Source organism: Excalfactoria chinensis, chromosome 1 (genome assembly GCF_039878825.1).
Source record: "Excalfactoria chinensis isolate bCotChi1 chromosome 1, bCotChi1.hap2, whole genome shotgun sequence".
Taxonomy (NCBI): Eukaryota; Metazoa; Chordata; class Aves; order Galliformes; family Phasianidae; genus Excalfactoria; species Excalfactoria chinensis.
Genome location: NC_092825.1, coordinates 126,199,292 through 126,225,070, shown reverse-complemented (window position 1 = coordinate 126,225,070; position 25,779 = coordinate 126,199,292). Strand labels below are relative to the sequence as shown.

Here is a 25,779-nt window from a genome sequence, read left to right as displayed (position 1 = left end):
AGATGTCAAGCGATTCTTGGACGTACTTTGTAGGAACACCCCAGATATCATTTTACGATGGCTTCATATGCGCTGTTCCTTGTCAACCCGTGTCAAGTCATTATTTCTTGGTTTCTTGATACTAGCACATAAAAGCAGCATACAGTATGACTATTGGCATATATATCTGCGCACAGAACCTTATTGTGGCTAAGAAACCCTTCTATGATAACTATAACATTTTCAGAACGTGATTTGAAGCAAAAGAAGGACTTTTAAAGTCCATTTGTGATTCAAAACCAGGTGAGCGTTGTGTTCTGTGTGAATATTGCTTGGGAACTCTTCACTCTGAACTTTAATTGGAGTATTCAGCTTTTATTTTTTGAGCTCTGCAATTGTATGCCTGACTCACCTGGCACTATTTCTGTTCCCTGGTTCAATGACTCGACTTACACTTTGTTTCTGTTTTCATCTCAAATCAATATCAGTTGAATCTTTGCAGGAGGGAGGGCTTTATTTATGCTTAAACCACTAATCTGAAATCTGCTTTCTGACCAAGTGTTCAATAATTCAGAGCTGATCAGAGCTGTTGCTCAAGAAGGGGGACTTTCAGCTTCTGTTTCTTCCTGTAGGGCGCTGAACTCAAATCCAGGCAATGACTCTAGAAGGAGCAGGGGGGAATATTCATCTCTGTCTAAAGTTACTTTGCTTTGTTTACAGGAACTGAGGACTCCGGGAAGGAAAGGAGAAAAGCAGGATCTGATGGTTTTAGTGAGAAAGTGCTTGGTGAGGTGCAGGATGAGGGTTTGTGTTCTGATCCTGTGCCAGGAACAGTGCAAGCAATGGCGGTCAGGTATGAAAGCAGAACAATGTGTGCGTTTGGGGACTGGAAATGCGTTGTCCTTCTTGCCTGTTAAAACTCCCAGACATTGAGAGAGTCCCTCCTCATTCTTTCCCTTTAGAAAGAGCAAGTATTTGGTGATTTTGCTTTCCTCCAGCAACGGTGAAGCTCCACTGATTTGTCTGTATCAGAGGTTCGTCTCATTCATTTTGTAATGTTCCCATTTATTTCCTGTATCTACTGAGCTCCTTACAGGGCTTTCATCTGCCTACCAAGTTTCTCTTGTGGCCATCTCTAAGTGTGCTGCACTTCCTCAAAACATCTTATTCATCCCATCTCCCATTTTGTGTTGAAAGCTTTTAAAATACATTTTAATGATGCATTGCAGCAATATAACGAGCCTAATAGCATCCTATTGATTTTCATTTGCAACACTGGCATTCAAACATTTCAATAGTGTTTTAAGAGTGTGTATATTTAATGCGTTTCAAAGACGAGGCAAATGCACTACAATATTTATCTACTAAAATAAACCTCCACTATCTCTTACCAATTGAATCCTCCCTCCATCCTCCCCCACGCTGTTTGTTGCAATCAGCTGCATTAGAAGTATATCATTTTCAGTGTCTTAAAACAAGCAAGCCATAATCCTCGGTACAAGGAAGTAAGAGGGAAAAACAACAGATCACTGTATCTGCACGTATCTTTGTTTATCTGCTGTGGTCACAGTGAAGATATTAATGGCGCAGACCCAGTCAGTGCTGCTGGTGAATGCAGTGTTTTATCTTCAGAGTGAAGAAAACTGCTCCAGGATACTCTGTAGATAGGAATTAGCTGAGTTATGGAATACACTAACTCGGGTTAAGAAAAACAAACAGCAAAATGAAACTGGCAAATATGCACATCACCATTCTCATTTGCTGAAGAACTCAGCAGTTACACCCTGCAGAGAGCACTGCTTTCAGGGGGAGCTTCTGTATATTCAGTGAGCAGGATGTGAAGCAGCCGTTCAGTTCACCCAAGTGTCACTTGCATGTATGGTCACTTGGAGGTAATGCTATAACAGCAGCAGTGACAAGCTGCACCAGCCCCACACATACACACACACCAGATGGCTGTGCTACCATTCAACAGCACCTGGACGGACCTGTGAGTTGGGCAGAGAGGAACCTGATGAGCTTCAGCAGGGGGAAGCAAAGAATCCTGCACCTGGGAAGAAACAGCAGCATGTAGCAGTACAGATGAGTGGCTGACCTGCTGGAAAGGAGCACTGTGGGGAAGGACTTAGGTGTCAAAGTGGACAACAGTATGTCCATGAGCCAGCAGTGTGCTCTTGTGAGGTACTGTGGCTCTCCAGTTCAAGAAAGAGAGGAAGAGAGGGTACTTCTTGAGAGAATCCAGAGGCCTGCAAAGAAGACAAGGGGTTTGGAGCATAACCAGTATTGAGGAAAGGCTGAGAGACCTGCGGCTGTTAAGCCTGAAGAAGAGGAAGAATGAGAGGGGATCTCATCACTATTTATAAACACCTAAAGGATGGGAGTCAAATCAGTGAGGCCAGGCTCTTTTTGGTGGTGTGCAGTGACAGGACAAAAACTGCAACACAGGAAATTCCATACCAACATGAGGAAGAACTTCCTTACAGTGAGGGTGACAGAGCACTGGGACAGGCTGCACAGAGAGGTTGTGGAGTCTCCTTCTCTAGAGATATTCAGAATCCCCCCAGGATGCTTTCCATCACTCGCACATTAGGTAGCAGTTAGCTGTACACGCATCTAGATGTGCATAACTCTCTGAAGATATTAGGAAGTGCAGTTTCTGCTCTGTGGGTTGACTGAGTATCAGTAATATGGAGAGAGTGAGACAGAAGGAGAGACAGAGAAGTACTAGAAATACATGGAAGACTTATGTTTTTGTGAGGACTTCAGTTTTCTTGCTTTCTCAATATGCAGCTGTTGGTTTGTAACCACGATGATCTCTAAGGTCCCTTCCAACTCGCACGATACTATGATACTATAATCAACCAAGAGGATCACCTGACAGGGCTTGACTCACATATTACTGCAGTTGAGTGAAACTACACACAGGAGTACATACCTGCAAGTGAGATATATATTGCTTTTCTTGTCTTCTAGCAGTGTGCTGCATCCTTTTTTCCCCAGCATATGCTGAGGACCACCCCCTAATGACATGTTTATATAGTCCTTGGTATGGTGTTTGAGACTACTAAGTATTTCTGTAATGGAAATTATAGCATGTCTCAGGAAGAAGGGACTACCATGCATAGGCCACTGGAGCAAAAATGCAAAGGTAGTGCACAAGCATAGGAGATGGACAATACAAATGCTTCCACACAGCCAATTTGCCATGAGGGAAGGCCCCTTGGGCTGTATGAACCGTTCCCTTTTTGTGGATGTTGTGTTGGCAGTCATGTCTCACAGCAAGCAATCAGAGGTTTCTGGAGGATGTGGAACTACTTGGTTCCCTGTCCATTAAGTACGGCTATAAAAGCACACCCCCGGTGTGGTACCAGCTGATAAAACAGTGAAATAGTCATTTTAGATCTCGTAAACAAAAGGCATTTTCTATGCAGAAACAGACCTTTCTGGGGGGTGTTTCTTCTGAAGTAGCTAGTCTTGGTCACCATCAGACAGGAGTCTCTGGACAGTAAATCTGATCAAATACAGCAACTTATGTGCTGCTCACTGACAGCTGTGAGAGTCTGCTGACTTCAGAGTGCGCACAAGGTTTGATCTAGAGCACATCATCCTTCTTCACCAAAGAAGTGTGTTCATTCTGTGGAGGGGTGAAAAATTGCCTAACGGGCAAGTTGGTTTGCAGGCCAACAGTTTACGCATCAGTAATGTGGCACTTCTGTGCAAGACTCTGCCTGTATTGCTGTGCTGTATGTCTAAAAGTATCCCGGGTTTTAAAACTCATGCACCTCTAGCTCTTCCTTGTCATTTTCTTCTCAAAACCCGGTGCAAACTTCCTCTCCCACCCTGACTGTTTATAAGTATACATAGAAACAAATGTTTTGTAAAGATGTGAGAGACATTCTGCTTTATTCCCAGGAGCAAATAAAGCCTTTTATTTTTAGCCTAGTTTCCTAAGGAAATGAGACTGATGCAATCGCATTGTCTATTTGTCAGTCTATCAAACCAGCCCCCTTGGCTCCTTCCCTCCCCCCATCATCTTCTGACCATTAATCTTCTTTAGCTGGACATGACCAAAAGGCAAAAGTATTCCAGAAGTGTTAAATGTATTCACGTTTTATGACAATCAGTGGCTGGGACAGAGAAGAGACCTTATCTATTCCCTGCCTGGAGATGTCAGCACTCTGCTGATAGGCAGCAGCACCTTGATAGCAGGTCTACTTCTGCGCAGCTGTAACTCTGCTGTGATGTGTGTAACCCCCTCAAGTCTCAAGGACGGGAAGGGCTGGAGTGACAACTCAGAGAATCATAGAATCATAGAATTACCCAGGTTGGAAAAGACCTTGAAGATCATCAAGTCCAACTGCAGCCTAACCATAGTACCATAACTCTAACAACCCTCTGCTAAATCATATCCCTGAGCGCCACCAGGTGTTCCTAGAGGGGCTCTCCTGGGTACCTGGCAATATTTCAGAGATAGGGAGAGAGCCACAGCACAGGGAAGAGAAGCAGCTGGGGTTGTTGGACTGTTGACTCAACCTCAAAGTGACTGAATTTTGAGGTGATGTTATAGGGAGCTTCTCAGCGGTGGCTGAAGGAACATGGTGGAAAAGTAATGCAAAGCCAGTGCTAGAGAAGGGTTCATCCCCATCTCTGTTATTGCCTGGCAAGTGCTTTATAGGTAATTGCTGTTATGGAGAACAAAAGGCACAACAAAAACAGGAGTAGGTTCACATCTAAGCAGTTGTTTTATAAAACCCTCACAAGCATGTATGTTACCTCAAAAGGAGAGCATAAACTTGACCATACATTCAGCTGTGAGTAATCTGAGTTCTTTCAGTGTCGCTGCTGGGAGACTTTTACCTATCAAACAGTCCAAGTATGTTCAGATCAAGGCTGAAACCCAGCCTGTTCCTTTGCTGCCTGACCACCCATCTGCTCCTCTGTAAGGTATGGTCCTGAGCAGTGTCTGCATGTTTCTACATCAGAGGGAGAACATAACATATGCATGTAATATGCATATAGCACGATTACCTATTTACCTGTCTTTGCAGTGATGTTTGGAAAGGAGACTTAAAATAAAACTGTCATTATAAACCCAATGACACACGTTCATATTTCCACTGTGACAGAGTATGCTCTTATATTTCAGTATATGCCAATGCCTTGTCAATGGAAGCACGTAAACTCCTTGGAGACACATAGCACCATGCCCTGACTGGTGAGGAAAGGCGTACAGGAAAAAGAAAGTGCAGTTTTGCTTTTTACAAAGCTTCTCTAACTTCTGCTGATGCCTTTCTGACATCTTTATGGTAAGCATTTCTTTTTACTGTAAAATAGATAAGATTGCTTAAGAGACTGAGTTTCCTTTATTTCTTCCCTGTTCACTGATGTGCTGATCAGTAGCTAATGTTTAAACATCTCCTTAGCAAAACACTACAGCATCAAACTCTGACACACACGCGTGCACAAAAATGCAGAAGCATGCCACTTGCAGCACGGAGATAGGAAGCCATGTGGCATCCTCTGGTTTCTCTTGCTCTCCCTGCCTACTGCAGAAGATCGGTGTCCTTCACTGACGCTCTTGCAGAAGCGGAGTGCTGTGTTAACACAAATGGCACGGAGCACACTGGCATCCAAACAAGTTGGGAGGCTGAGCCATTTTGCCTTCAGCAGCTGAAACCATTCTGTAAGCGTTTCACATATAATTAAACCTTCTTTTCCCATCAGGTGATCTGACCTCAGCATATAACTATGCAGGCCAGGACAAAAGATGGTAAGGTGGTTCAAATCATGGAACAGTGGGCAGAAACCTCCTATTTGTAAAATGGCATTGCCTTGTCCAGAGGGGGAAACACTGGCTTTCCTGAGGATCCTTTTATTCATGGACTATGCATCCTATGCTTGTGTTCATAAATGTTTCCCAGCCATCAGTCACCATCTGCAGACCTATCCAGCCGTGCCCCTGGCCTCCAGTCATTCCCATGTTTCCCTCAGAGATCACACCAAGGACCCACGCACGCAGTCGGTGTAGTTGGGGAAGTGCACTCTCTCTCTCTCAGCCACCTACTATTTCACTGGAGCCTGTGGTTTGGCATCAGCAACCACAGCACAGACATCATACTATCACAGCATTAAAACTCATCTAATCGACATGACAGTGGTTCCCTCAGTCTGGCGCAGCCATCTTGCAGGCAGTAGCAATGCCTCATTCACGCGCTGATCCCCCCCTCTGGTTCATTATAGCACTGGTGGGTCAGAGCAAGCTCTTCATAAGGCTCCGTAAAGGCAGCTCTCCCCGTGCACTAACTGTAGCTGCTCATCACTCCTACTCTAGATATTCCTTTAAATGCACAACTGTGGCACCAGAGACCTCAGCTGGCAAGGGCTGAGGCAAACAACAGCCGTCTCTGTTCTTCTATGTCAGCGTGACTTCTTTGCCAGGAACTCTCACAGTCAAGTAAGGGTTAAGAAAATGCACTGCTGAAATGCCCTTCATGGGCAGAGCCTCCTGTGTGCATCCCACTGCGATAACATCACAGCCCAAAACAGGAACAGTGCGCTCATTGGTGCGGGGTCTGTGTCTGGGCAGCAGCTGGAGAGGACACATGGGAGAAAATGCTGGACCAGAAGTGTTTTATTTTTGGTAGTTTAATAATGGGCCAGGAACGTTTGTGAACAGGAGCTGAAGAAAGACAAACACATCTTTTCCGAGGGACATTGAGACAGTTCCCTCAGTAGTTCATGCTAGTGAGGCCTTGAAGCCCTTACCATCTTTCTAAGACTCCTGGCATGGACTTGCACACACAAGCGTAAACCAAATGTTTTCAGGCCAGCTTGGCTCACCTTGGTGTCTGCACTCATTTCATCCACATGAGAGAGGAGGTCAGAAGCCTGCAGGAAGTCCATGGGACCAGCCATGCGAAGGCCATGCAAGGGTTTGGGGAAGAGGTATGGGGAGCCTGCCATAGGGAGGGGGAGACGGGAGGCTATTACGTGTTTTGCTGGTTCTGCTGCTCACAAAACATTCTTCTAGGACATGTGAAAGGAATGTGAAGGTGCAAGACAGCGGGAGTGAATAAATAATCAGAAATGCTCCATGCTTTTCAATTCCGAGTGTTTTATAAACATTAACGAATCTTCACGAGCTGTTGGAGAGGTATTTAAGCCACATTCCATTTTTATAGATAAGGAGATGAAAGCTCTGGCTTAAGTCCAGTAGACTAAACTACTTTTAGGAGCTCCACTTGATGCATAGCACCAGAACTCCAAAGGGATTGATTTCACGTTTGCCATCGCTGTCGGTGGGATACTGATTACTTCTACAAAACTAGGTTTTAACCTGCATGCTCAAAAGCAGCTTAGAATAGCTGCTGAAGGTTCAGGCTCCTTGGGCATGTTGGGTTTCCACAGTGCGTATAAGGAGACACTGCTTTGGGAGATAAATGATTTTGTGGATTTAAGATTTACAGAAAGGAACGATTCAAACTTGAGGTGAGAGAAGAAAAGACTTCCAAGTAACCCCGTTCATCTGTGCAAACGGGGAGGGAAGCGGAACATGTTTTTCTGCTTCTCCCATAAAGGGCAGGCAGATGGTTTGGGTGCATTTCCCTATGTGTGTGATGAATAGTTTATTCCTGAGAAGTATATAAACCAGGAACGTACGTACAGTTACTGGCTTTGCTGAAGGCAGCAGGTTTCCTTTGAAACCACGTGAACTGGTAGTCCAGTAAATAGATCCAAGTATATATATAGCTATGTAAAATATGATTTATAGCAGAATAGTTTAAGAATAAGGAAGAAAAGTAGCTATTTTCATTGGAATTGGAGTTTTACCCGTCTTAAAGTTGTTTTTCAGGTCCTGTGTTTGCAATGACAAATGCCATAGAGCAGCAGTGCAGCATCAGACCCCGCTGGGACGGGCAAGATGGAGACCGCTGTAGCTGCAAGCAGGACCAGGTACTTTTATGCCTTTCTGGGCTGTAACTGCTGTGTGCCTTGAGTCACCACTGGCAGAGAAAAGGGCACAGCTATTTCAAGGCTTTCAGAAAGGCTGTACTGACCACATGGACGATATTCCAGTGTGCGGATATTCAAAGGAAAAGCACAGTAAGAACCTCAAGGAAATCTTCAGATCAACAAGGGTCCTTGGCTCCAAGTGCTGCAAAATGAAGTGTAAATTCTAACTCGAAACTATTGCTGAAGCTCTGAAGAGTTTTTGATCTTGAAATGTGAATTAGTATGGGGATTTTGGATCAGGAAGCAGCCTTGGAGGAAGTCGCTACTAAGTGGCTGCTGCACTTTAAGTTTCCTTTGAGGTTGCAGCGCCAGCAGCCGCACTTCAAGTGGTGTGTTGGCTCAGCAGTACCTCAAGGTATTGACCAAATACCTCAAGGTCACTTGCTTTCCCAGCTAAAACCTCACTGCTCTGCAGAAACTTGCAATTAGAGAAACAGCAGGTTGGAACCGCTGCTTATGGAGTATTGTTCTGCTCACCCCGGGCTTTTCCCCTTGTCACATCTTACAGAGCCTTTAAACCTTCACCTCTGATTCTTCCACCACTTACTTATTTCTGCTGTTGTTCAAGATCCCACATCACTCAGTTGAGTTCATCACATTCTAAAAGGTACCAAAACATTGCCTGCTTGTTTCATTCCCTTTGAGGAGTGCCGATGTATTTTAGGAGGGCAGCTCTTCCTTTCCCACTATAATACAGTGACTATTGCATGCCAGAAATAAATGATATTCTTGGAATGCAGCATCTTTCTTGGGGCTGTCCTTTTGCACCAGTATAATTTCAGTGTCTTACTTCAATGTCAAAGCAAGTAACGCAGAAAAGTGCTGGGAGGACTGGTCTACCCTCAGCTGTGTACTTTACACCTTTGAGTCCAGGTGCCCTGGAAGATGGGCAAGGAGAATATCATGGCTGGGATTGTGAGAAGTACCTTTTCTCTACACCAGCAACTGCCTCTGCTTCTGGCTTCCAGGGATCATTTACCAATGGGGTTTGGCAACCTGTAATGAAGAGACCTCTGCACCTACTGCAGATGGGGAGGAAAGCGGGTGAGTCTCAACTCACTGTGGAGCTGGTCAATGGGCTGACAGGGGAAGAGATGGTCACATCCCTGTGCCATCCTTTGCAGAAAAGTGTGACTTGAAAACCCCTGCCTGGGTTTCCCCTCTATCATCTGCTTCCCAGAAGAGGTTTGTCAGTCCTAAATTGCAGAAATTACAACTGGAAGTCATGGAGAGATGCTGGAAGTAAAACAAGAAGTGGAATCAGCAGCAAACATAGCTGCGACAACTGAACTACTTTCTCTCCTAAGTAGTTCAGTAAAAGACCTGAGAAAAGAACTGAGTTTGGCTGGTTGAAATATAAACATGTTTATTATCATGTTGTTGACAGGGAAAAAGTCATGAAATATTATTGCACAAAACCATGAGTCAAGACCTCTAATCTGTTTTTACAGAGATGCCTGTAGCTTAATTGCACTTACTCCTGAGAGTATATTATAACTTCTTATATCTTCATTATTGCACAGGCATTAATTTAATCAGAGATAATAAACGAAGCCTCTAATTACAGGTCATAAATTTTGTTACTTTACCAGAACAGGTGGGAAGACAAGAAGATGTGGCCCCATAAACACGAGCTGGCTTTTGCAATCCCATCATTAAGGACACTGGAAACATAGCTGAGAACGCTTTGGCGCTTCCACAACTGTCCTTAGTGCAGAAGGCCTTTGGTGTAGAGTACCTTTGCCACCTTCTGGATCCTTACAAACCCACATGTGTCTTGTGTTTGGATTTTGGAAATAGATCTAAGCGTAAGGATTATGTTTGCAGATTCCCAGGATCCGATATGTCTAGAGGGAAGGGTCTTTGCGGAGTGGTTTCAATGGAGGCACGCTGCCAGGAGCTGGGAGCTCCTCATGAATGGCTGTGATTTCCCTTCGGGCCCTCCTGTTTCTGCCAAATTTGAAGTGGATTTTCTGCAAGCGAGAAGCAAACGTGGTCCCTTTCCAACAGGACAATGTCTGGGAGGGCGTCTGATGAGAAATAACTTTAGAGAGGTCTTTGAAAGCGTCTTAAAAAATCCCCTCCTGTAGGGGATTTCTTGTAGTGAAGGAAGCCATTAGCTAGGCACAGGAGGCATTGACTTAGTTATCTAATCTTTCTAATCCCCAAATCACATTAGAGGGAATGATCCATCTCTTACTATTTCTAAGATGACTCTGGTCCCTCAGTACACTGTCCTGCACAGGGAAAAAAACCCATGTGGTCAGCAGTACCTGTGTTAGTATTTAACCTAGCCTTCAATTTTTGAAAGAAACACCTCTCTTTCTGCTTTTACTGAATGACTTTTTAAGTGCAGTAAATACATTGTCTTCTTTCTTTCTGTTCAACACACCGATATTTGTAGGCAGCTATTTCGTACTCCACTTGTCGCGTTCAGCCAAGTTACTCATACATCAAATGCACCCAATCTGAGCTCGCAGGTCAGCTTTGAACCTTTAAGAACTTCTGTTGTTCATTTCTTAACCTGTCTCTGCTATGTCATCTAGGAGTTTCACCAACCAAGCCTTGGGAGTGGAATGAACCCACCTTCTCCCAGCTCGGGACATGCGAAGCTCCTGCTTTGCTGCCCATAGACACACAGTTCACTTTACACACATGAGGATACTGCCTTCCCCCAGCATCTCAGTGATTTGCAGAGAAAAAAATATTACAGGCGTGCTTTATGGATGAAAAAGATGGAGCCATCTGAACAGCAGGCTCCTTGTCTGCTGCTATTCGCTGCTTAAATCTAAGAAAGATACATGGCATTATAAATACCTCCAGTACTGTCATTTCGGAGCACATGCTAAGGATGGAATAAGGACAGAAACCTCATTCTCTTTACAAACTTTCCTTCCAGTTACATCTTCACTTATTTCTGAAGTTATTTCTCTGCCTACTGGCTCTGGGGCATTTGAATAAAGCAGTGTGAGACGGCCCTGTTCTTTCATAGACCATGTAAGAAAGCACTTGGGGAAGTGTATAATTTCACATCATCTCATTACGTGTCTAATAACCTACTGGATTCCCATTCTCTCTGTTTCTCTTTGCCTCTATAGGCACAAGCATGATAAAACTACTGCACACAGACCATCCAAATTCATTGCAAACAGAATGGAGATTGCCTGAGCATCCATTCCTGCAGGGCTCTCTCCATGCTCACAAACCTTCCCTTGGTTTTACCTAAAAGTGCCTGGTTAGCAGGTTTAGATTGCATCATTCAGCAGCAAGAGATGTATGTGTGGTGACTTTTTCCTTGCAAGTTTTTTGGCTAAGACAATAATAATATAATAACCATGCTCAGCTTCTCTCTGCAGCCCTTGCTGACCCAGGATTGTTGCTGCAGTGGCTGTGTTGCATCTTTCCCATGTCTGTGGCTATCCTTCCCTCTTTTTTTCCCCTCTCCTCAGCCATTCCTAAGAGGTTTGTTGTGAAGCCCCATCTACAGATGCCATGGGTTGGAGAAGCCGCTCACACAGAAAGCATGAGCTTTAACATTTTGATTGATGACGGCTAGGCCAAATCGGACGTAGTCAGCGATCCTGTTGGATGGACTCCACAAGGTGGACTAGAAGCATGTCTCCAGACAGCATTAACTGAAGTGAATGTGCACAGTGTGTGTTGCCGTGTGCTTCTATGGTTCAACCATCCCCCTGCCCTAATTAGTTGTCTGGGAAGGAAGTACCACCACCAAGTGTTTAATGACTTACCGTCCCCAGGATTGTTTTGGGGGTAGGAGAACCTCTGGGCTATTCTGATCCTGTAAGAGCTTCTTAAATAACCACTTCTTACTGTCATTAATTTTTAAATGCATTGTTATATGGATGCCCATCATCTCCTTTTAATAGCTTTTCTTTTTGTAGCAGACAAGTAGTACACTCAGCTTGCATGTTGTAGGATCATACATTCACTGCAGTTGGAAAAGACCTCTCAGATCACCCAGTCCAACCAGCAGCCCACCCCCACCATGCCCACTGCCCACGTCCCTCAGTGCCACATCCATACGGTTCTTGAACACCTCTGGGGATGGTGACTGCACCACCTCCCTGGGCAGCCTGTGCCACTGCAGCATCGCTCTTTGTGAGCAGAAATTCTTCCTAAACCCATCCTGAACCTCACTTGGTGCAACTTGAGACCACCACCTCCTACCCTATCGCTGTTACCCGAGAGAAGAGGCTGACCCCCGCCTCTCCACAACTTCCCTTCAGGCCGTTATAGAGTGATGCCTCCTCTTCCTCAGACTGAACAACCCCAGGTTCCCTCAGCCGCTCCCCATAGACTCGTGCTCCAGACCCCTCACAGCTCCGTTGCCCTTCTCAGGATACGCTCCAGGGCCTCAGTGTCTTTCTTGTAGTGAGGGGCCCGGAGGTGAACACAGCAGTCGAGATGCGGCCTCGAGATGGAGACGGAAGCACGGCATTACAGCGGGACGGCAAGGAGCGCAGACCGCGCAGCGTTTACTATGCGGCAGCCAGCTGCCGTCCACCCGTGAACGTTTCCGCGGGTATCTGGACGCCCGCACGGCCACCGCCGGACCCTGGGAAGCGGTTCCCGCTGGCCGCGTCCGCACAGTTCGGAAAACCCGAGCTCCCGCAGCAGCACCCCCACCGCCCCAAGCTCCTCACCACGACCCAAACCCGAATAGGGGGCCGTGCCCCCGCCCCGCACTCAGCCCGCGGCAGCAGGAGGCCGGCCCCCGCCCGCGCTCCGCCCCCCGCCCCTCCCGGCGGCCGGGCCCGCTCGGAGGGAGGCGATGTGAGCGGGCGGCGGGGGATCGCGGGGGGCGGCGGGCCGGACGAGATGTGGCTGAAGCCCGAGGAGGTGTTACTGAAGAACGCCCTCAAGCTCTGGGTCACCCAGAAGAGCAGCGGCTACTTCGTCCTGCAGCGGCGGCGGGGGCACGGCGACGGCGGCGGGCGCTTCACCGGTACCTGGGCGCGGGGCTCGGCGGGGCCCGCTGGCGGCGGAGCGCGGGGAGCCGGGCTGCGGGCGGGCGGAGCGGCCGCTTTGTTCGGGCGGCGCGGGGAAAGCCTCGGGCCGGGGGCGGCTTCCCCGGCATCCCGTGGCGGGGAGCTGCCTGCCGGCGGCTTGGCGATCTGCTCGGTGCTTCACTTTCTTCTCGCTTTCCCTTCTCTCCGGAGCGGGGCCGTGCTTGGCGGCGGGGTCCGTACGAGGGAGCGGACCCGGCACGGCGTGCGGCCGCGGGCGGCAGTGCGCGGATCCGCGCTAGGGCGAAGTCGGAGCGAAGGTCCGAACAGCAGCGCTCACACCGAGAGTGGCGCTCCCAAACGCCCGGGAGAGGCTGTGCCCTCCCGGCAGCGGGGCTTAGAAGGAGATGAAGGCTGTTCTCTACTTTTTAAACATCGCCGTTTGGAATAGTGGGTGATGCGTTTGGGAGAATGGCCAGGTGTTCTCACGGTATTTTCCAGGTCTGCGTTATCAGGTCTGTGTTATCGGAGCTTTCTGCTCTTGAACTGTCGACCCTTGCCAGTAGGTAGTGCTGCTTTGTGCGTGTTTTCCTCCCGAAGTTTGTCCTGGAGGCGGATTCGTAATGAAGCCCTCAACCTGACGTTGGCCGGGCTGATCCTATGCTGCCCTTACGTTACTCATAGCACAATAACATAGTGGTTCGGGTTGCAAGGGTCCTCAGAACCCACCCGGTCCCAACCCTAAAAGTGGGCAGGGCTGCCCCCCACCGAACAGGCGCTAGATTCAGGTTGAAGTGCAAGCTGTGGTAAACGTAACGCTAAGTACTGGTAACTTCACGGCTTTCTCTCGCTGTGAGACAAAAGCCTGTCCCCAGGTTTTCCCCTGCCCTCTATGAGGAAGCTGCAGGCCGCTCTTTTGTGACCGTAAGGGCTGCGTGGATTAATTTTCAGAGTTAAAAATAACCTTTTACAGCTGCTTGATTCAAGTCCAGCGCAATCATGAGGTTGGGAGCCACAAATACTACTCCTCGTGCCCGAGCTCTCTGTGGCAGAGATCTGAGAGCTTCAAAGAAAACAAAATGCTTCTCTATCTGGTTACGTTTCAGGTGAATCATTTTCTGAACCTAAGGTGCACGGGCTTGCACAAACCCTTTGGCTGGTAAAGCCGAGCCACTCCTGCCTTAAGAAAACATTCTCTAAGGGAACTGGGAATTCAGACTCTCTCCACAATTATGGCTTCACAGCTTGCCAGCACCAAGTTAGAAGAATTAGTTTGTTTTATTGATGAAATAAGGCTTAAGAGGGAACGTTGTCCATATCTGGTTTTTTTTCCCTTAAGTCTCATAGAATGGGTTGGGTTGGAAAGGACCTCGAGGATCATGAAGCTCCAGCCCACCGGCTACAGTCAGGGCTGCCAGCCTCCCCATTTAATACTAGACCAGGCTGCCCAGGGCCCCATCCCACCTGGACTTGAACACCTCCAGGAACGGGGCATTCACAACCTCTCTGGGCAGCCTCACCACTCTCATAGTGAAGAATTTCCCCCTGCCATCCAACTTAGTAGCTTGAGCCTTGGCCAGTGGGAGCTAAATTGGACAGAAGGGCAGAGGTTGGAGAGAGGAGAAGGCCCTGTATGTTTCCTGAAAGCAGGTGTTTGTTAAAGGAAGTCTCTCAGCTCCTGCCCTGAGGCTGCACGTACTCAGACTGTGTTAGAATCCATCTGGGATCAACAGGGGAGGGAAAAAAAAAACAACCACAAAAAACAAAAAGGAACAGCCAACAAAACCAAGAAGGCCAGATTTCATAAGTAGGGTGTGCAGATGGTGCAGTGGACCACCCAGCATAATTAGCTTTGAGCAGTGGTGTCGGGATCTTGCAACAGCTGAGCTGCCCTCGTGGTTGCTGCTGCAACGTGGTGTTTTCCCCGAATCGACGGGAGAACATCTGTTTTATTGCCCTGTTCTCATTCTTGTGTTTTGTTCTGTTTTGTTTTTCTTCTAGGATGCTTTCCTCTCCTTACCAGGGCATTTTATCCATTATGTAAGAGTAAGTTAGCACAGCTGGAGGGTGTCATTTATGTGGATTTAATTTCTCAAGGATGGAGTAGAGAACATCTATCAGAGGAAGGTGCTTTCCTTCCATACCCACCTTACTTTCTTTGGGCAGTGTGTTTCAGGTGGACTCTGAGCAGATGTTGGTTAGAGAGAGACTGTATTTGCTACTGTAATTTGATCTATGTTCTGGGGCAATTATTGAGCGTGCACTGGATTTGCAAACACTAGGTACAAAAAATGATGGAGACGGTGTTTAACTGTTCATGACCCGATCGGTGCAGTTCTGTCTTCCCATGCTTTTTGAGTCAATGTTTAACTTGCCAGTTAGCCTGCATCTCTACTTGAGACTCTGACTGGATTAGAGGCTCAGGAGGGAAATTGGTAATGTTTAGGAATGCTTTGTAGAAAATGAATTATTATTTTTTTAATTAACAATGAATATTTAACCTAATTTTAAGTCAGTTTTTGTTGTTGTTGTTTTAATATAAAGAGAATGACCAAATTAATTTGTATTGGTAATAATTTTTTGGCCATTATTAGCCACTTTGTTAATGGCAAAAAGACTTGTCATATAGCTACAATAGGTCAGATTGAGTTGGATCTGGTACTGGCTGAGGATTTTGACTTCATGGTTATTAATGTATTTATGATAAGTTTGAGATGCCATCAGTAGACAAAATCACTTTCAAATACTTTGTGGTAGAACAGTGCAAGACAGTTTAGCCTGTAAGTTCATCACTATTTTTTGTTGTGTTGTCAAAGCTTTTTGTCTTGACTTTTTGAGATACCTTGCTCCTTCAGCTTCTTCCCTGAAGCAGATAAACAGGAACAAAATGTAATCTTTTATTTTACTGGTGTTCTTAATTTCGTTACGATATTTCTCCCTAATGTTCTTCTAGTATCCAACCGTTTTCATCTCAGGGCTCTTTACAAGATGGATGTGGTCTTAAATCTTTTGTAATTCTCAGAGGATGAACATTTTAAAGATAGATCAATTTTTCCTTGAGCTTAAATAAAGCTTTATAGTTCACAGTCTTAGATGTCAAATAATACACTGGCAAGAAGAAGCATCTTCTGTATATGAATCTGAACCTTATTATTTTTTCAATAAAAATAAATGCGATGGCCAGCTTGAGCTATTGGCAGCAGTTGAATTTAACTCTCCATTTTAGGATTTTATTTTTCCTTTTAAATAAAGTTCTTGCAGAGTGATGGCTGTCAAGCTGGTCCATAGGGTACCTCCTAGTTGTGAGTAAGAGATCTGTTTAGTTACATGGGAAGATCCCTTGTTTTCCCCTTGACTGGATTCTAACATTTTAATGCATAGACCAAAGTGAGTGTTGGTAAATTCTGTGTCCTTTTTTTGGGTAACTGAAAAGCAAAGGGTGATTTGCTGCTTTTTTGTACTTGCCAATCCGAATAGTACTGCAATCATCTTACATACATCGGCTTTTATTAGCCCTGTTTCTCTCCCAAGGTCAGGATAAATAATCTTGTGATACAGTCTGCTTCAGAGAAAGACAGGGAGACCACAGAAGTTGAAGGTTCCTGTGACTAAGGCTGTTATCCTGTATTGATTTCCCCTACTTAGTGTATTCTGGAAGGAGAGGGTCAAAAATGCAGCCGAGACTTCGATTTTCAGTAGAATATGCAAATGCATATCCTTTATTATTGTTTTTTTAACCTTCTGAAAGGCATGAAGGCAAAATAAGTAGCGTATTAAAGTTTATATCCTGATACAGACCTCAAAATAGCTTGCCTAGCAGAATCAGGGAAAGCTGCCTTCTGATACTTACATATATCTGTGATACCAATAGAAGCTACTGAATAGATAAAAGTTAAACTTGATCTCTTAACTAAAAAAAATAAAAATAATAATAATTAAAAAAATCCTTGTGCAGTAGATGGAAGAGAGGAAGAAGACCCAAAAACAACGTTAGTAAAGGATACATGGTAGTGCCCAATGTCTGTGCTTATGGCTCAGTGAAGAGCTCTTGGAAACCTTGCACAGGAAGAAGAGGAAATGCAAATAGTTTATCAAAAGCTTAAATTCTCATCAGAATTTTATCTAGCCATGCCCACAGCTGGAATTCAGATGGGCACGTGTTTCCTTCTTCCCTTTCATTTTTTACCCCGTATTTCTGTGTAGCATGCTTTGAACGTTCCTGCTCGTGTGGCTTTTCCCCAGCAGAGTGTATGGCCCAGGCAGTGGCAACAGAGGTTGTGGCTGCTCCCCACCAAGCTCAGCAATCACATCTCTGACCCCCCCCAGCCTCACATCTAAACCCATGTGCTGCTCTTGGCTCCTTCTGTTTGCTTTTTGTGTCTCTATTTCATCCTCCTTGTACGAAAGGTGAGAATGCACCTGTGTGTGGAGGGAGGGCTCCTGGCTTTCTCTGCTCAGGCCACCAGACTAGGCAATACTGTAAACCAGTCAGCAGCTACAGTGACTCTTTATTTTTCAGTTGTGGAGGCCAAACAGACTAGAAGGCAACAGGAAAGTAACTGAGAGTGCCTAGTGGCAGAGTTCAAATAACACTGCCTCGTTCACTTTAGCATTATTTACAGCATCTGTCAGAAACACAAGGGGTGGTTTTTTATCACAATGCCCAGAGCAGTGGCCTGTGTTGGGTAATTTATAGGGCTGCATGCTTGTGTGTTCCTCTTCCCGATGGTTTTCAGGCAGCAATCTGTTTTCATGTGTACATTCTGCAATGCAAGGGGCTAGGCCTTCAGCTCTGCGGCCTTTGGGGCTGTGAGAACAGGCAGGGTATGCTGTGAGTGCGGCCTGTATCACCTGGTGCAGGAGCCAGGGCAAGCTCTACCCTCACCCAGCACTCCAGCTGAGGAGCAGCAGTTAAACCCTGTGTTTCTGTATGCCAGGTTGTGAAGATGTGCCGGAGTAGTTCTCAGGGTGCCTCTGCTCTATGTCTTGCCCTAGGCAAGAAGACCACCCTACAGCTACAGCTGGAGTGGACAGATGGACAGTGGACTCCCGGTTTCCATCTGAATCACTGTGCAGTGGTGGCCTGTTTGTCCAGCCAGCAAGGGTGCCTGCTGTAGTGCAGCTCATACTTTATTTTTATGAAAACCCAAATTGTTTGATTTTTCTCTTTTCCCTTCCAAAATCTAACGCCTGGGCAGCTGAGCTTATAGCTACTAACTCTCCTTGCGCATCAGTGTTTGCTCAAAACCAACCAGCACTGTTGGCTACTTCCACTTTCCAGTGTGAGTGCTGTCCTGTTGGTTAACATATTTTGTCAAGTTGCTGCTTTTGCTGCCCAGGCTTGTTTTTGACACTGCCTCTTTATCTGTTGGGGAACAGAAGTATCAAGCAGCAGTAAAAGGCAGCTCTCAACATTCAGAGACATGCAGCATGCTCTATCGCTTTGTTCTGAAGGGAGAGCTTGTCACTCGTAAATCCTTGAATCCAACACTGGTGTTTGTATCTGACAGAGGTAATGCAGCCTGATTCAGTAGAGACTGCAAGCACTTAATATAGGTAAGCATGGCCGCCAGTCCTGCACTAGTCCCCACATTCCCCAGGGCCTCCTGCTGGGCATCTCTATGGGCAGATGTGGATTCAGGTGCTGTAGTTTTTCTCTCTCTGTATTCTCTGGAGGGTTCAGTTTGACAGAGAAACTTAAAACACGCCTTATTGCACACCTGCCCAGTTGTTCTGGTTTCCAGTTCAATGAAGACCTTTCGTTACATCCTTCAGGCCTCTTAAGCTGTGATGGAGGTAAGCAGAGATGATCTCATTGTTCTGTGGAGAAAGTCTTCATACCTAGCAGAGCATCATACAAAAAATTGAGTGTCCTTGGTTGTCTCGTGAGCGTTGTCCTAAAAGATGAAAGTAACAGATATTATTTCATAAACTGGTTCCAATTTTTAATTGGAGCTCAGCCTTGATCACCCTCTATATAGTTTCTCAGAGGTTTAAAAGAATGTTTGATGTTGGTGAGGTGCTGGCACAGCTGCCCAGAGAAGCTGTGGTGCCCCATCCCTGGAGGATCTCAAGGCCAGGTTGGATGGGGCCCTGGGCAGCCTGAGCTGTGGGGGGCAGCCCTGCTTGTGACAGGGGCTGGAGCTGGGTGGGCTGTGAGCTCCCTTCCAACCTGAGCTATTTTATGTTTCTCTGAATTTTCAAAGTATCTCGTGGATAATTAATACCAATTCAGGAAATAAGCCTGCATTTTTTAGTGTGAAAGATGTGATGTGTTTAGTAGGGAATGGTGTTAGATTAACTTACTGCACACACGTTTCTTTGTCTAGATATTAAGCTACGGGCATGATACAGGATAATTTGTAACGGAACTTTTTATCTTTTTGTGGGGGTATATGGGAACTTATTTTTAAAGAATAAATGTACTGTGCGTTTGAGAACCAACTGGTTATAAAATACCCTTGGTTAGCTATTTTCTTTTTTGCCTTTGAAGAAATGGTCAACGGATTTGTTCTGCATCACTTGGCTGAAAGTTATTTAGATAGCAAAATCTGATTGCTTGATTCACAATATCCTGCTTATGTTCTATTTAGTTATAGATTGACCTCCGTAGGAGAGAGACACTACCTATCTGTTGCAGAATGGGGAAAGGATCCCCAGATTCCTTGCTATTCTTTTATACCTGAGTGTGTTTGTGGCATTGTACCCATAATGAGCAAATAAGATCGATTTGCAATTTGAAATATAGCACTGTTATCTTAATTCGAGGTATTCTAATTTCCAATATCAGGGCAGTAAAATAAGCACAAAGTTAGATGTTTCAAAAGTAGGGATGAAGTGAAGTCTACGGTGTATGGTGTGGGATTTGTAAGGAATTTCTGATGTCTAGGTTTGCTTCTTAAAGAAACGTAGGCAGATGTTCCCACTGTCTGACTCTCTGCTAAAGGGTTCAGATTTATTGAGGTGAAGCGTTTAATTTCAGTGGAGATGTTTCCTTTTCTGCTTCTGTCCTCTCCTCCTATCTGTCAGAAGCATACATTAAACCTGAGCTTTGTGCCTGAATTTTAGCCTGTCAGTGTTCTTTATGTGTGAAGAGCCTCGTATGTTTTGAATAGCCTGAGATGTTCTCTTGATGCTCTGCAGCTGACCCTTCAAATTGGTATGTGCAGTCAGTGCAACATTCAGCGCTTCCCTGAAGTAGTTCTGCATCTTGGGAGGACAAAAAGTTGGTGAGGACTTGGTGGAGGAGTTTGTTAAGGGCAAAGAAGTACTTTCAAGTTTAAGTTTCTTCCACAAGTCTTGTTCCACAGAGAGTATAAATCCCAACAAAATACCACTAACCAGGAATTTTGGGAAGGAGGGAAGCCTGTGTAGCAGTTGTCTCTTTGCTTCTGAATCCTTCTAATTTTTAACTGTCCTACAGCTCCCCTTTACTGTTCCCCAACAAAGGCCTCCAGGCCGAGGGCTGTTGGGAAGAGTTGATGGCTGAGACCGTAGGGACAGGATTTTCATTTTTCATTTGCATGGTTCTCACTTGAAGGAGAAAACTTCTTTTTTTCTTTGTCATAGTTGATAAGCAAGATGGAAATTGCAAGCAGAAGTAAGCAGTGAGAAGAGGAATTGTTTCTTCTCATCAGTTTTTCGGGAACAGAAAAAGGAATTAATTCAGTGCAGGCTAAGAAGTGCAGCTTTGCAGCTCCTTGTGTACTTCCATGGCTTTTTTCATAGCTTCTGAAAACAATTTCTTCACCAATCAGATGCTCGTTAAGTGTTCTTTGGGGATTTTCATAGCACCGTTAGTTGACTTTTTCAGCTACTTCAGTCAAATTAAAAAGAAATTCTTCTCTTAGACCTATCACCAGGGGAATCACGTGCAGCACTTCATAAGTATCTTTTCCTTTTATGCGTTGTCTCAAGTCTTTTGAAGTTTGGAAGTTAAACCATAGTATTGTTCTCTGCATCATTTGATGCTGTCTTAGTGGCTTTCATCCGGCTATTTTGAAGACTGCACACTGAAGCCAATGCTGTATTTTCTGTGAGTGTGGATACGTCGCTACCTTTTATACTTAAATATGTGGTTTTTGGTCGTTTTATTTTTGGGGGGGAGGGCATTTTGCATGTTTTGGTGTGATATGTAGCAGTCTTCAGGTCTCCATTATAAACAGATGGCTGCTGTCTCTTGGTGCGTATTTAGCTGAGAAGCTAAACGGTCTCTCACAGTGTAGTTTTAAAACATACTAGTGTCTAACTTCTGCTTAGTTTTGATAGCATGACCGGTGTGTGTGAACGCAAGAAGGAAGTAGTTGGTGTAGTTACTTTTGCTTTTGAAAGGTTTTTGGCACTGTTCCACATGGGATTCTTATACCTTCTGGACAAGAAAGTTGCTGCACTGCTGTTATGTTGTGCTGTACTCTGTAGTTGGTTGTTTAAGCAAGGAGGCATTTCAGAGTAAGACTTTGTAGGTCTTGTTTTATTGTTTCTATTAATCACTTACATGATGGTCTGGTGAACGCAGTTATAAAGGGCTGGCAAGACTTTTGGAGACTGAGAACAATTCATTTTGTTTTGGATTGATGGTGAAAGAGCAAAAATACAACTGTAAATACAGCGTTTTGGTTGGAAAAGTTGAGCACGTAAAGGGAAAATGTAGCTTTGCATTGTATTTAAATCAAGTGCCAATTTAGAATGGGATACTGCTGCAGGCCTATTTGGATGCAGTTGTGGGTATGCAAAATACAGGAGGAGGTTTTCCACTCTTTATACAGCTGAGAACTTACTATTAGCAAGCATTGCATCCGGTTTTGAGTGTTAGACTTAAAGATTAGCTCGAGAACAGTGAAATGTTTGGAAACTATGACCTGTAATGAAGAGATGAGTCAGCTGGGCTTCGTTTGGAACAAGAGAAATTGTAAAACAGCAGCAAATTATGTTGATGCTTTTTGAGTTTATCGAGCGTCAACATCAAAAGCTTTGGCCAATTAGTCTTTGTGTTCTGGGGAGCAGGATTCGTTTCCAGCAGGAAGGTTTAAGTTTGCGGTGGCTGCTTTGTTTGTTTGTTTTTGCTGTAAGAATACATCCTCACACTATTGGTAGCGGTCTGCTGGGGAGGTGGTTGAACCTTGGCTGTGGGAGGTTTCGAAGAACAGGTTAGGCAAATGCTATTTATAGCATAGGTGCCTTTATCCAGCTTGAGAATGGGGGCTGGAACTGTAGTTTTTCTGGGCTCCCTCAGGTCTTCACCGTAGTTCTGTGATGATATGCATATACATGAAGCAGAACCAGAAGTGCGAAATACTTGTGATGTGTTTGATCGTCTAATCTGGTTTGCATCTCGCATTTTGAGTAACTGCAAGTTGCAGCTTAAAACATGGACAGAGCTGTTATCGTTGTTTTCTGTGTTTTGATTTTCTGGTTTTAGATGTGGAGACTTGCAGCCTTCAGAACTGGTGAAGGTTGGTGCTAATGCTCTTTTCTCCCACTTTCCTCTTTCCATGATTGCAGGTCGCTTGGTGGGCGCCTTGGACGCTGTGCTGGATTCCAATGCGCGTGTCGCTCCCTTCAGAATCTTACTGCAAGTCCCAGGCTCACAGGTTTACTCTGCCATTGCATGTGGTGAGTTATTGAATGGATCAGAAGTTTACTGGGCCATAGCTATTGGTGAGTCACATACAAAAAAATTCTGAGCATGCTCAGCATCTGCATGTCCAAGAAACTCAAGGTAACCCCAACTGGTTGTGTGCAAGTGTGAAGCTCTCGGCTACAGCTCATGTAACAATCTAAATAACCTTTGGTTAGAATCCCAGGTAATGATTATGAAAAAGTGTTAATGAGGGAGATGTTTCAATAGAAACCTTGCTTAGGTGAGGGTGTTTTCCATTATTATTATTATTTTTGTCTCTTGCAGAGTGTTGTGATTCTATTTGTATGCCCATCTTTTTGTATGGTAGTCATAGTTGCTCACAGCAAGAAACCGTGTAGTCTTGGCTTTCATCTGTCTTGTCTTTTGCTTGCTGCCTGTGAAATATCTTACAACACTTGATGATAACAAAGTGTAACTCTGACACTTAGAAAATGCTACCTGAAGTAGGTAATAAATAGAGTTGTCAAGGAGAATGTCTAATAGCTGGGTCTGCTGTGCGCTAATCCATTTTACAGTGTTTCTGCAACTTTTGAAAGTCAAACCCATCTTCAGGAAATTGATATGGATGTGAATTGCAGCAGCCTTACTGGGGCATGTTAAATGCCAGCGTTTAAACTCATCTTGTCCTTGCTTAAGCAGTCTGAAGGGCAGTTCTCATCTTTTTTCCACTCTCTGAGATCTTAGCATTGAAATTGACAGCGTGTGTTTTGCTTTTGTTTCTTACATGGATCAAGCCATGAAATAATTAGCCAAGGTAAATGTTGATGTGTCTTGTTGAAGTTTTTTGCTATTACAGTCCTTCAAATGAAAAGGGCAGTCTGTGTACTCTCACCCTGCTCCCATACGGGCTCATTCTGTGTTTCTTCCATGGTTGCAGCAGAGATGATCCCTCTGTATTTCTCTGACAGATGTCTGTGAAGAAGCTTGTGTAAAGTCTGTGTCCTGTTTTGTTGTGGTTAGGTTTTCTTGGTTTTGGAATTTCTCTATGCTTTGTATTTCTGCTACTTGCCACTCCCTCTCTTTGCTTACCCCTCACCCCTTTTTTTTCTGAATAAGGCTATTTCATAGAGAAATTTAAGACCTTCCTTCTGTTAAGCTCTCTGGTGAAGCCAGTTGGCTTCCATTGGAAGAATAAGCTCAGTGTTGCTGTCTAGGGCTTCATGGTCATTTGAATATATGTAGTCTTCCTTCCTGAGGTTGATCCTTGCCCTACCCGTACTCTTATTGCCCAAAAGCTTTTTGTGTTAAAGCAGCTACAACTCAAAAACTGGTCTGGTTGGAACAGTCGAGGATTTTACTGAGATAAATTTAATTGATTACTGTTGTCTAAATTTCTCTTCTGCTTTCTTAAATGAATACTCAGCACTGAGAAAATGAGATTTGCGGTAATGAGGTGGAAGGCAGAAGGATCTGTTTTGTATGCCGTAAGGGCGCGACGCATACGCTGCTGTGAGAGCTGCACAGAAATCAAGAACCATGGTAGCAGGAGCTGTTTCTGAATAATATCTCTGTTGTGAAACCCTGAAGTGAGCGGGGAGAATGGGCTTTGGCAACAGCAGATGGAGGAACAGCACGACCTGACCCTTTTCTTAGAAAGCTGGAGCTCCGCAAGGGACTTGATTCTCCCCAAGGCTGCAGAAGTGGCTGTCAGTGGTTGCCCAGCTCTGCCCTAGCTGGGCTGTTTGCTCTGCGCAAACAGGGTTTTGTTACTGGATTTGGAAGGAGCAGCAGGTCAAATTAAGTTCCTGCTATGCAGCAAAGACAAGGAGCAGCTCCAGCAGCTCCTTCCAGTCTTCCAGTGTAACTGCATTAGGGATAGCCATCATATCATTAGGCAGTTAATCAAAATGACATTTTCCAATTGTATGTTGGCGGTCCTGTGCTCCAGGAGCTGTAGGCTGAAATTATAATTTATGCATAAGGGTCATATCTGTGTTACAGACTTTTGCAAATCTCCGAGGGCTGCTGGCAAGTCTGATCCATGCCCAGCAGGCCTGTTCTGGCAGAGATGTTTCAGTCCAGATGGCTAATCATCTTATACCACTACAGGGAAAAAAATAATGCCTGACCTCAGGCCTTGTCTCCATCCACGTAATACTTCAGAAGACTTGTGGTAGGCAAAAGAAAACCACATGGAGTAGCCAATTGAGGTATCTCTTATTTTCCAAGAGACAACCCAGCAACTCTCCCATACAGTTGGTATCTTTTAGTTTGCCCAGGTGTAGGGAACCACCTCAGTATTTTCTTTGTGCAGCTTTTTCAGTATAAATGAAATATTTTTCACGTTTCATATAAATGATGTTTCTGGTGTCCTTAACAATTGACGTGATATGTTTTCCTCACAAAAAGGCCATCTGAGTTTCTCTTCTGTCTTGATTTTTATTTATTTATTTATTTATTTTTAAGATATCTAACCTTGATTAATGATATTTATGAAGTTCCATCACAAGACCTTCCTGTTAAGGAAGTTAAAGCTTGGAAAGTTTCCCTGCCAGTTGGCATTCTTTATGGAAAACAGAGCAGAGGAAGGTGGAGAATTCATAGCTCAGTTTGCCTTTTGTTGTTGTTGTTGTGAGGCAATGTGATGCATTTCTGAGGTACACACAAATACAATTTGGAGGCAACCAGTTCTGTGTCTGTGATTCCTTTTATAAGTATATTCCTCTATGCTTTGTATGTCTCTTCGTCAAACTACTTTTCTCCTTTCTTCCATAAATAAGGCATAAGAAAAGCAACTTTGGCTTCACTTTTTTTTTTACATATAACATTTAACCACTGACCAGTAAGGTCTAGAGTGGCCTGATTTTCCCTTCATTGTCCTCTGTGTCACCTTTCTTGCTCTAACTCTCCTGTCATAATGATAAGCAGCAGCAGTTCAGTTTCAAGCAGAAAGAGCCAAAACAAATAGGTAATGTAATGACTGAAATATTATTTCTGGATTTAGAGTGAACACATTACATTTGAAAGCCTTTATTTTTCAGTGATTTTCTGTTCACTGTTTTTCTCCCCTAAACCTTGAAAAGATGCTCTTGCAGACCCCGTAGGTGTTGAGGAATCCTTCATTTTTAGGTTCTTTGATTAATACAAACAACTCTTCAAGTAGGATCACGTCATATATGCATGCATGTGTGGCAGGTGTGTGTGTGCATGTGCATACGAAGGGAGGACGGATGATCAGGG

At 44.7% G+C, this 25,779-nt stretch overlaps 1 protein-coding gene across 1 annotated transcript in view; it reads left to right on the top strand.

The window, feature by feature from the left end:
- Positions 1-12,451: 12,451 nt before the first annotated feature.
- TBC1D8 (TBC1 domain family member 8) overlaps positions 12,452-25,779 on the top strand; it is a 48,805-nt gene continuing 35,477 nt past the window's right edge. The window contains exons 1-2 of the mRNA XM_072352704.1: positions 12,452-12,958; positions 22,461-22,571. Of these exons, the coding sequence (XP_072208805.1) occupies positions 12,832-12,958; positions 22,461-22,571 (238 nt within the window). The 5' untranslated portion in view covers positions 12,452-12,831. The remainder of the gene's footprint in view (positions 12,959-22,460; positions 22,572-25,779) is intronic.